This window comes from Dermochelys coriacea, chromosome 1, assembly GCF_009764565.3.
Source record: "Dermochelys coriacea isolate rDerCor1 chromosome 1, rDerCor1.pri.v4, whole genome shotgun sequence".
In the NCBI taxonomy this organism is placed as follows: Eukaryota; Metazoa; Chordata; order Testudines; family Dermochelyidae; genus Dermochelys; species Dermochelys coriacea.
In genome coordinates, this window is record NC_050068.2 from 77,852,984 (window position 1) to 77,865,515 (window position 12,532).

Here is a 12,532-nt window from a genome sequence, read left to right on the forward strand (position 1 = left end):
TGACCTCCCTCTGTCGCCCTCACGCCCCGCCCCACCCGCCGTATTAGTTTGAATAGAGCCTGCCCGCTTAACAACAGGAGAGGGGGGAGGAGGAACCCGTTCGAATTTGTGAAGCGGCCCAGTGTTGATTGGTCCGTTCGAGAGCGACGGCGAGCCGCGATTGGCCCGGCATGAGAATCGACGCGCGGCGATTGGGCAGCCACGGGGAAAGGGGGCGTGGCAGTTAAAGAGCCTCCCGGGCTGGCGCGGACGCGTGAGGAAGCAGTAGCCAAGCAAGCGATGCAGCCGCCGGAGTGAAAGCGGCGAGGGGGCGCCCGGTGCTGCCCGCCCCAGCTCAACGGTGGCTGAACAGGTACCCAACGGCGGAGGCAGCTACCCGCTCCCGCGAGGCTCTGACAGACCCAGTCCCGCAAGCGCCGAAACTGCGGCTGAGGAGAAGCTGGGCCCCGAGGCCGCGGGGAGCGCGGTGCCTCTGCTGGCGTTCGCGGCTCGCCGGGCGGGCTCCGCCAGGCGGCTGCTTTCACAAGGAACCGGCGACGGAGCTGAGCGGCCAAGGCTGTGAGTTTCCCGCTGCGGCTCTTACAATAGCCCGGCCTCTTCGCGGGGGGAGGGGGGCGCGGGAGCAGGGAGTTGTTGGGAGAAAGAGTAAAGAGACTTTCCTCAGACTAATGGCTGGTGGTAGGCGGGGGGGTTGGACTAGATGATCGAATGGCCTTAGACTCTAGGAAACTTCTTTTGCCTCAGTTCTACCCCCAAAATGACAATAAATAACCTTGAGGAACCAGGCAGTGTGGATACCAGTGGGGGCTTCGCATCCCCTGGCCCGGCAAGATCCTTCCAGGAGATCACATGGCTGCTGAACAAAAGTAAATCCCTGGTAGGAAAGTCAGCATCGCCAGTTTCTTGTAGGGGTGCTTAGTGAGTAAGGCCCCCCGCTCCCTGTAGATATTTGGTAAATCATTCAAGTGCTTATTTAATCTTCTATAATGACAGGTTTCAGAGTAGCAGCCGCGTTAGTCTGTATTCGCAAAAAGAAAAGGAGTACTTGTGGCACCTTAGAGACTAACAAATTTATGTGAGCATAAGCTTTCGTGAGCTACAGCTCACTTCGTGGGATGCATTCGGTGGAAAATTCAGTGGGGAGATATATATACTCACACAGAGAGCATGAAACAATGGGTTTTATGTCCTTACAGTGTGTATGATAAAACCCATTGTTTCATGTTCTCTGTGTGTGTATATAAATCTCTCCTCTTTTTTCCACCAAATGCATCCGATGAAGAGAGCTGTAGTTCACGAAAGCTTATGCTCAAATAAATTTGTTAGTCTCTAAGGTGCCACAAGTACTCCTTTTTCTTTTTTTAATTAATCTTCTGTAACAGATGAGTATCCAGTTGGCTGTCTAAAACCTCTGCTACCAACTCCTGCTGTCTGTCTTGCTCTACTTTCCTGCTACTCCCTCCTGTTTCCACTGTTCTGATTATTTTCCTTTTTCTGAAACTTCACGCACCAAACAGACATCTGTCTCTTTCAGGTGGCTTACGTGTCTCCTTCACTTAATCCTAAAAAATATTCAGTTACATTGAGCAGTACCTTTTTAAGATGATTTTCTTTGTGTGAAGCAACTTTTTGGGTAATGGCTCCAAATTCTTAATGCCTTCGGAAACACTTCAGTAAAATAGAAAAGGAGTACTTGTGGCACCTTAGAGACTAACAAATTTATTTGAGCATAAGCTTTTGTGAGCTACAGCTCACTTCATAGGATGCAGTGAGCTGTAGCTCACGAAAGCTTATGCTCAGATACCTTTGTTAGTCTCTAAGGTGCCACAAGTACTTTTTTTTTTTTTCCAAATACAGACTAACAGGACTGCTACTCTGAAACCTTCAGTAAAATAAGAGCTGTCTTTTGAAACTTGATCTCTCCTTTCTATCGCTGTCTTTTCTCTTGACTTTGTACTCATTAACTTTCATTTTGATAGGTACTAAGTTTTTGCTCTTCATCTTATCTTCCTCGCACTTCCCTGTACCTCTGTGTGTCTGCCTCTCATAGCTGAGCTTGATACCTCAAATCTGAAACTACTTCTCAGACTTTTTTCAACCTGACTAGACTGTGGGACGTTAGCGCTTCTTCAATAATTATAAGGACTGTTGATCAATCACAGTTAAGTCATGCAATTAACTAAAAAAAAATAATTGTGATTAAAAGAATTAATTAATTAATTTAATTAATATCACCACAGTTAAACAATAGAATACCCATTGAAATGTATAAATATTTTTGATTGTTTTTCTACATTTTCAAATATTGATTTCAGTTACAACACAGAATACAAAGTGTACAGTGCTCACTTTATATTATTTTTATTACAAATCTATGCATTGTAAAAATGATGAACAAAAGAAATAGTATTTTTCAATTCATCTTATACAAGTACTGTAGTCCAATCCCTTTGTCGTGAAAGTGCAACTTACAAATGTAAATTATTTTTTTGTTACCTATTTGCACTCAAAAACAAAACAATGTAAAACTTTAGAGCCTACAAATCTACTCTGTCCTACTTCTTGTTCAGCCAATCGCTAAGACAAACAAATTTGTTTATATCTACAGGAGATAATGCTGCCTGCTTCTTCTTTACAGTGTCACCAGAAAGTGAGAACAGGTGTTCTCATGGCACTTTTGTAGCTGACATTGCAAGATGTTTACGTGCCAGATATGTTAAACATTAGTATGCTCCTTCATGCTTTGGTCACCATTCCAGAGGACATGCTTCCAGGCCGATGATGCTCTTTTAAAAAAGTAATGCGTTAGTTAAATTTGTGGCTGAACTCTTTGGGGGAGAATTGTATGTCTCTTCCTCTCTTTTACCGGCATTCTGCCATTTATTTCATGTTATAGCTTGGATAAGTACCCAGCTCATGTTGTTAGTTTTAAGAAAACTTTCACTTCAGATTTGACAGAACTCAAAGAATGTACCAATGTGAGATTCCGAAAGATACCTAAAGCACTTGACCCAAGGTTTAAGAACCTGAATTGCCTTCCAAAATCTGAGACGGATGAGGTGTGGAGCATGGCTTTCGGAAGTCTTAAAAGAGAAAACTACAGAACCCCAACCACCAAAACAGAAAATCAGCCTTCTGCTGGTGGCATCTAACTCAGATGATGAAAATGGTCAGGCTGCACTGCTTTGGATCATTATTGAGCAGAACCCGTCTTCAGCATGGAAGCATGTCCTTTGGAATGATGGTTGAAGCATGAAGGGACATATGAATCTTTAGCTCATCTGGCATGTAAAGATCTTGTGACGCTGGCTACAACAGTGCTATGTGAATGCCTGGTCTCATTTTCAGGTGATATTGTAAACAAGAAGCAGGCAGCATTATCTCCTGCAAATGTAAACAAACTTGTTTGTCTTAGCGATTGGCTGCACAAGAAGTAGGACTGAGTGGACTTGTAGACTCTAAAGTTTTACATTGTTTTATTTTTGAATGCACTTACTTTTTGTACATAATTCTACATTTGTAAGTTCAACTTTCATGATAAAGAGATTGCAATACAGTACTTAAGTGAATTGAAAAATACTGTTTCTTTTGTTTTTTTACATGGTAAATATTTGTAATAAAAAATAAATATAAAGTAAGCACTGTACACTGTATTTTGTGTTGTAATTGAAATCAATATATTTAATGTAGAAAACATCCAAAAATATTTAAATAAATGGTATTCTATTATTGTTTAACAGCATGATTAATTGCATAATTAATCACGATTTATTTTTAATCGAGAGATTAAACATGATTAATTTTTATAATCGCTTGACAAACCGAAAAATGTCTTCCCAAAACTAAGGGTGACTCAAAATGAAAAATGTAACTTCTTAAATTGTAACTAAAAAATTGTTTTCTTCTAGGTGAAGCTCTGTGCTATGGGAGATGCAAAAGAAACTAAAATGCAAATAACACCAAAGACTCCAGGACGGGCCATTGTCCTAAACCCCTTTGAAAGTCCAAGTGATTACTATAGTCTGCAGGAGCAGATTGTTTCCAGTCCTTCCGTCTTTAAATCAACAAAATCCTCATCAGTAAGATTTAATGTCTAGTACAGTGTGACAGAGGCAATATTAATACTTCCAAATACTAATTTGTCATTTCTTAAATGTGTAGATAGTTTTTTGCATTTAGTATATATGTTAACGCAATGTTATCATTAATATTTTAAAAACAAAGTCATACTGCTAAGTAACATCTGAGTTGTAGCAGTAGGTTTCCTTAAGTATTAAGAAGGTTGTAAGAAACTATGCTACTTAGTCTTGCTTAAATTCTAGTAAAAACTATTTGTAGCTATTTGATGCTAATCAAATTCTTGAGAAAGGGAGGAATGAAGACCACTTGTTAGAGTTCGTTGTGGTCTAAATAGGTGCTCTGTCTGGAGCAATTCTTGTTCTAGGCTTGTGACACCAGCAGGTTGGATACAAAATCTTTAGATGATATTTTACATTCCTCTTTTTATTATATAGCACTTTTATCATGTGAAGGCCTTGGAGTCCTGTGTAAATTGTTTATATCTATATACAGTAGAACCCTGTTGATCCAACACTCCGTTATTTGGCTCTTCTTGACAACCAGCGTGCACATATCCAGAAAGGGGGCTAGCTCTCTTGTGGCTGCTATATGGTGCAGTAGCATTGCACTTTCCCATTCTCTGGTTTATCTGGATCATTTGTCCATAAATTCCAGGACACTGGAGTAAAATCATCACTTTGCAGAAGCAGTATTAGTTTGACATGCAGTGAAGAAAACTTTAGTCCATTGAAACACAAAAAAAATTTAGGTAGATTGAATGTAATTTCCCAAACTGGAATGTGACCAGGTCCTTGGGGATATTACCCACAATTGTATGGATGTGGCTGTATGATGAATTTCTTACCACAGGGGATCTGGATCTCCGTTTTACATGTATCTTAAAGAATGCATTGCTAGCAGTATAGAACCTTTAAACATCATGCTGAATTTCTGGAAGGACCATGCCTTCTGAATCCCTACATTCATTTCTATAACAATTTGAGGTTTTCCATCCAAATATTGGCCAAGCTTTATTCTACTTTTTAAATCTCCTTATAGGAAGAGGTGGTAGAAGGCTTGAGCACTGGGAGGCAATTTGATCTAGTGGACTGAGCATGGGTCTAGAAAATAGGCACTCCGTTTTAATCCTTGCTCTGACACTAACTCTGTGTGATCTTCGACGAGTGATATCACATACATTCTCTTCCTCAATTTTCCCATCAGTAAAAGTGCGATAGTACTTTTCTTATGGAGGTTTTTTGAGGTTTTAATGTTTATAAAGTGCTTTTAAGATGCAAAGCACTCTATAAATGCTAAATATGCTATGCTTTGTTTCATGTTACATATAATTGCAATCTATTAATGACCATTAAACAAAAATAGATTACAAGGTCAATTGGTCTGATTCTGTAGTTTAAAGTTTAAGTAGCTCACTTAGCTGACTGAAACAATGACTGTTGTTTTAGCTCATTTATATAAGGAGGTTTTGGCTCCAATGTGGCTTCTTTTTAAAGATGTGTGTTCTGTGTTTTTGATTCTGTCTGTTTAGAATAGTAAGCCCCACATACTTCACTGTGATGTTCATTCCTTTCTCAGACTCCAGGAAAATTTAGGTGGTCTATTGATCAACTTGCTTTAATAAATCCTGTTGAAATTGACTCTGAAGATATTCGGCGTCAGGCAATGTATTTAAGTCATGCCAGGTAAGTTGCTTTTTATTTTATGCAATGAACTGAACTGATATTTGAATACTTGAAAGCTGTCCTTATGTGCATGGCTGTTTTATTCATGTTCATATAAATATTCAATATTCTTTATCTAATACAGGGGTGGCCAACCTGTGGCTCCGGTGCCACATGCGGCTCCTCAGAAGTTTAATATGCAGCTCCTTGTACAGGCACCGACTTCAGGGCTGGGGCTACAGGTGCCAACTTTCCAATGTGCCAGGGGATGCTCACTGCTCAACCCCTGGCTCTGCCACAGGCCCTGCCCCCACTGTACCCCTTCCCGCACCCTCCCCTGAGCCTGCAGTGCCCTTGCTCCCCTCACCCATCCCCCCAGCCTTCTGCATGCCACAAAACTGCTGATTGGGGGGGGGGGAGGTGCTGATAGGCAGGGCTGCCAGTGGGTGGGAGGCCCTGGGGGTGGGGGAGCTAATGGGAGGGCTACTGACATATTACTGTGGCTCTTTGGCAGTGTACATTGGTAAATTCTGGCTCCTTCTCAGGTTCAGGTTGGCCACCCCAATCTAATAAACATTATCTTGTATTAAGCTATTGTCCGTATAAGGTTGCTTTTATCTAGAATTTTGTTTTTAAGTTGGCTTTCATGTCTATGTGCTGTGGCATAATACTTAAGTGAGGCTGTTACTTCATTCTTCCTTGTGAAAAGGTTCACAGATCTGTTACAATGGTACTTTAGCCAGCTGGCCCCTTAGGGGCTAAACCAGGCCTGTCAGTCACTAACTGGAGGGAAAGGGCTTTCTCTCTGCTTCCCCTCCCATCCACCCCCTGCCTCTTTCTCAAAGTTCCTTCCTTTTTTTTTTTTTTTTTCTGCCTCCGGAGCGGCCAGAGGCTACACCCCCTCTGGCAGAGCTTTTGTGAGGCAAAAAGTCAGACTTTTATTTCAGCTTTCATACTAACAGTTTAGCTTAATAATTTCAATTCTGGCCCAGAGCTGTGTTTGCCTTTTTGGGCAGATTGTCCCCTCACTTCCCTTCCCTTTCTGAGGCTTTTGCAATGTCTGGTGCCTCTAAAAGCTTTAGGGAGCCAAGAAAAGCCAGGGGCAAAGGATGTGTTTGCATTTCCTGTTTCATCTTACATCTACACCACATACCACTAGTGTTGGCACGTAGCTATACCCCACAGTGGAAAGCAGATTGCATCCCTACTGCTATGTGTTATATGTGTCAGTGAAAGGCTCTGGCTGAGGGGAGGCAGCAGAGAAAGGCTTCAGCAAGTTGCTGCTGTGGGAGCCTTTCACTATGGCAAAGAGAGAGACTCTTCCAAAGCCTTTCTCTGAAGAGGAGAAATACTCCAGCAGCGGGGAATTGGTGGATCCTTTCCCTACTGCCATCCCCTGCCAGAGCCTTTTCTCTTTGGGAGAGTTTTTTTTCCTATGGAGGAGAGAAACTCTAGTAGTGGGGAGGCACCAAGGCACTGTACTGTTGAAAATAGCAATGCAAAAGGAGAGGCATGGCATGAGCAAATAGTGTGTGTAGGGTATGCACTCAAATACAGACCCACACCCTTCAGATGTGTCTTTATTCTACTTGCCTAAGCCCTGCCTCACCAGCTACACTGCTATTTGTACCTGTTCTAGGCCAGCTATGCAGGTATGTACGTACGTATGTATGTAAGAAGCATGCGATGTAGATATACCCTTATTGCAGTCAGAGGCTTATCCTGGCCTCCATTTTATAAGGCTAGTAGATTCCTCAGCATGGACCAATCTAAGTCTAACCTGGTGTTACTCCTAAGGTAAAGGGGATGGTTTTTCCAGGTGATCAGGAACTCTGCCTTTCTAATAACTGGTGGAGATTTTTACCTCAGCATGGTCTCGCTATACAAACACTCTACAAGCAGCCAAATCCAGGCAGGCATTGTCTCAGCACCTTCCTATGGACATGAAAACTCAGGTGGAATCAGGTTTACAAAAATAAATAAAAGTAATATTAACTGCTGTCTGGCACCTGGAGTGCCCCTGGGATCCTTTCAGAAGTGATGCTAATAATGTATGGAGAGTGTTGCAAGTATGGTCCCTCTCAACATAAATATCATGCAGCCTAGATGGAGGCTTCTCCCTGAAAAAGAGGCAGGATTCAAATCTGTTTCATACTTGGAATCAGATATCCAGACAAATCAGTTCCCAACTATCTTAGTGATACAGTGGAGAGCTATTAAAAGGTGAGACTATTTCAGAATCATCAGAAAAGTCTGTTCAGAATCTGGCTCCTGCTAGACTCTACAGAAAGGAACACAGGTCATATGACAAGCTGAATCAGTGAAGAAAGTACAACAGAAGAAAATGCCCTTAGCAAGGAGTAGCTCGTGGAGGGTCGGTAGCTGCCCTTCGTTGCGTCAGAGCTGCTTTCAGATCTCACAGCCAGCCCTGTCAGGAGTTAGACCTTTGATTTGGTGCCAGACTCTAGCCATTTGGGAGCAAAAAGGCTACTTGTAGCTTTAATCAAAGGAGGGCACTGGACGTTGTGGAGCTGTGCAAGACTTACAAGAACAATTTTGTCTTTTCTCAATCTCAGTAACTCATGGAAAGCCCCAAACATGAATGAAATTATTAATCATCTACTTTGGATTGGAGAATTGCAACCTGCTCCCCATCCTATTTCTAACTTCAAAGAATCAGGGACAAGCAAAGCAGCACTATGTCTGAAACATCTAAATAAGTTCCTAAAAAAGGTTTGTCTTCAAAGCGTTCCCATTTTACAATTCCCAGACAATTCTTACGGTTTGCAAATGAATGGCAGCCCTTTTCTGTTCCCAGCTTCAGTCACTACCATTTCGATTTCAGCCATTACCGTTATCTTAACAGGATAATGTTAAGAATAATATTGGCTTTAGGGATGGCAGAAATTCACTAATCTTTTTCTAGACAGTTTTCTGATCAGACCATCATCTTCTGTTAAAATTATTCCAAAGCGAGAATTTGTACCTGTGATAGTACTCACTCTCAGCCCAAGCCTACAACTGACTTCCCGGGCACCGTGGTCTTTGTCCTAAACCCAAGATACTCCAGAAACCATATCACTCTGTAGAGACAAAGATAAAACAAATACAGAGTGATATGGTTTCTGGAGTATCTTGGGTTTAGGACAAAGACCATGGTGCCGGGAAATCAGTCGTAAGCCTGGACTGAGGACGAGTACTATCACAGGTACAAGTTCTCGCTTTGGAACAATTTTAACAGAAGATGATGGTCATAATGGAAAGAAAGTAGTGTCAAAAAACAAATATCCAGTACTTATTGGAGCTTGTTGAGAATTCTGGTTTCATACACTGGCATGTCTCAATGATTCAGAGTTCATATACCTATCCAGTAATTCCAGGTATCCCCTCCACATCTTGCCTTGTCTCATCTATTGACAGAGCTAGCTTGTGTCATATATTTTCCACTCCCCACACTGGTAAATGCAGAGATTTTTTTTTTTTTTAAGAGAACTTCCTGATTTAGTTCAGGGAATGGGCATCAGAAAAGGAGGACATCATCCAGGAGCACAACGATTGATTAAGGTCTGCTCCTACCATGGATAATGGGCCTCTTCTGTTTGCAATAGTATATGTGTTTGATAGGGGTTTTCTCTTTGGGAAAACACGTTTAGGTCAACTCCATAGTCGGATTATCAGAATAGCTACTATACATAGAAATATCTTACTATTATAAGTCAATTTGGTGGGCTGGTCCAGGTCAGCCCTTTTACTGTTTTCAGATGCAAAAGTGCCCTTTGAGTATAAGGAACTGGGATGTAAAGTAGTGAAAGATATCTCAAAGCTGAGTAAGGTTCCTCCTATACATCTTTCCAGAGCTGCCTCAGAGTGAAGGAGCAGAAGTGTTATTGCTTATGCCTTTCTGGGTAAAGAGTCTATGGCTCTCAAACTTCATTAACCTAGCAGAGACATTAGAAGATCCAGTATCTCACTGGAGCTACTGCAAAACCAGTTCTCCATCTGGGACCAGATAGGTTTAAAATGAATACATGGATAAAGTGATTATTGCTTTCCTGGACCCCAAAAGAGAAGAAAAAGGGGGGGGGGGAAATACAGCTATTCTGTTCTTTGGTGTAAAGCCATGGTTTAACATGTGAAACATAACCTTGGATTCCTTCAGAAGGTCCTTAATTTGGATGTATGATTGTCAATGCAAAAAGGTCACGTCTCCATAGTGAAATGTTCTTAATATGTACAAAACTTCCTTTCTTTGAACAAATCCCAACATTAAATAGTTCCTTAGAGAATTAACCTAATTCCAGCTCTGTAAAGTCATAGAACACAACCTGGGAACCTCATTCTGCTTCTTACAGCACTTCCCAGATTGAATCCCTTGCAGCAGGTGGTGTTATACTCCTTGTCCATTAGGTAGGCTTCTGAAAGGTTATTTAGCTCCAGTCAGATGAAGGTGAGGTGGTTTTTTTAAATTTGAAAACGGAAACCTTTTTCACTGAAACCCAGTACTATACTTTTAATTCAGACAAGTAGTCCTCACAAATGCCTTGTAGGTCCAGGGACAGAATAGGCTCACTGCTCCTACATTTCGTAAGCGGCAACTAAAAGGGGACTGCCTGGACTGGGATGAGCTCTGCCAGGTTAGAAATTTGCCCAAGACGCACCATATGATGAAGTCGATGTCCATATCGGATTGATTGTAGTCTGGGTTAATAATGACCACGCCATCTGTCTCCCATCAGGGCAGACGCAACAAGTAAACTATTGGTGTAACCCCAACAAAGAGGATTCGTGGAAGAGAGATCATCATCATAGCCACATGGAATGTAAGGATATTGAGACAAACAGGGAGGTTGAAAGAACTTGCGTATGAAATGGAATAATACACCTGTCACCTCCTAGGAATCTCTGAGGTCAGATGGAAGAACTTTGGAGAGGTACTAATAGAAGGTCATGCACTCTATTACAGTGGGGGAGGACAAACATGTCAATGGCGTAGGATTTCTTGTGCATAAAGATATCAAGAATTCAGTATTAGGATGCCACCCAATGTCCAGCAGGCTTATTTCCATCCATCTAAAGGCAGTACTGTTTAATATCACAGTGGTACAAGTCTACGCCCCTACGGCTGACTATGATGATGAGCAAATTTGAAGATTTTTACAATCAGCTCCAAGACACCAATAAGGTACACAAGAAAGATATCCTGATGGTACAAGGAGATCGGAATGCTAAAGTGGGTACTGATGAACAAGCAGATTGGAGAGATTATTGTGGCCCTTTCTGTAATGCGGTAACCAATGAGAGAGGATTGAGACTTTTGGAGTTTGCCAACTATAACAATCTGGTTCTTGCAAACGCATTAGGAGCACATAAAGCATCCAGACAATCAACATGGCATGCACTTAATGGTCTACATCACAGCCAGAACGACTACATCATGGTGCAAAACCGATTTCGTTCTGGGATTAACAGAGCTAAAACAAGGAGCTTCCCTGATGCTGATATTGGAAGTGATCACAACCTTATCATGCTAAATTTTGGCTGTGGCTAAGAAAAATCATCAGGCCAAAATTCACAAGAACCAAGTTTGACTTAGACTTGGAGACCAAAACATTACAGAGTCATTCCAAGCAATGATCGGTGGAAAATTTGCCCCTCTGCTTGCTCTAGAGGAAGACATAGAAACAATGATCAACGATTTCAACACTGTAATGAATGAGTCAGCAATGGACATCCTTGGGAAACATCAAAAGAAGACAAAACCATGGGTCACAAATGAAATACTACAAATGTGTGACATTAGAAGAAAACTTAAGACAAGAACAGCACTGAGGGAGCTGATAAATATAGAGGGATTGGCAGAAAGATCAAGAAAGGAATGAAGGTGGCCAAGGAGATGTGGATTGAAAAACAATGCTCTAAAATTGAAGTGTATCAATGATAAAAATAGCAAACAAGGCTTTCAAGTTGTAAAAGATCTGACGAAGGAAACATGGGCCAAAGCTAACGCAATTCAAGACAAAGAGGGGAACAGTCTTACAGAAGAAAGCAACATCATCAATGGGTGGATAAACTACTGCTCTGATCTATACAACCACCATACAAAGGGAGATCCTAGTGTCTTAGACAGCCCAAATTCAACAGAGGAGGATAACTTTCCAATACTATATGTAAAGAAGTGGAGATAGCTATGAAATCGCTCAAGAACAGAAAGGCTACAGATATTGACAATATCCCAGCCGAACTGATGAAATTAAGAGGAGAAATAGTAATAGATGTACTCACCAGACCGGTGAGTGGGGCCCCCCCCCCACATGGGCACAGTCACTAATCATCACTCTGCCAAAGAGAGGCAGCCTGCAATTGTGTCAAAATTACTGGACCATAAGCTTAATTAGCCATCCCAGCAAAGTGATGTTGAAAGTCATATTGAACAATTTGAAGCCACAAGCAGACAATATCATCGCTGAAGAACAGGCTGACTTTTTTGTGCTGGAAGAAGTACCACAGAACAGATTTTCAACCTTCGTGCACAATGTGAGAAGTACTTACAATACCAGCAGGATAGCTACCACATCTTTGTTGACTTCAAGAAGGCATTTGACGGAATATGGCATGAAGCTTTCTGGGCAACCATGAAAAAGTACAATGTTGGTCGTAAGCTTATTCTTACCATTAAACAACTGTATGCCAACGCTAGCAGTGCAGTTTTCATCAATGGCACAATAGGAGAATGGTTTTGCACCGCTGTTGGAGTCTGGCAAGGCTCCCTTCTTTCGCCCACACTGTTCAAC

General features: G+C 41.7%; 1 protein-coding gene across 3 annotated transcripts in view; it reads left to right on the plus strand.

Moving 5' to 3' along the window:
• Positions 1 to 78: 78 nt before the first annotated feature.
• BORA (BORA aurora kinase A activator) overlaps positions 79 to 12,532 on the plus strand; it is a 46,638-nt gene continuing 34,184 nt past the window's right edge. Inside the window, exons 1-3 of one of the 3 annotated variants that reach the window (XM_038386862.2) lie at positions 79 to 558; positions 3,909 to 4,079; positions 5,656 to 5,762. In XM_038386862.2, coding sequence (XP_038242790.1) covers positions 3,924 to 4,079; positions 5,656 to 5,762 — 263 coding nt within the window. In that variant the 5' untranslated portion in view covers positions 79 to 558; positions 3,909 to 3,923. The remainder of the gene's footprint in view (positions 559 to 3,908; positions 4,080 to 5,655; positions 5,763 to 12,532) is intronic. The other 2 variants (XM_038386863.2, XM_038386864.2) reach the window with 2 other exon arrangements.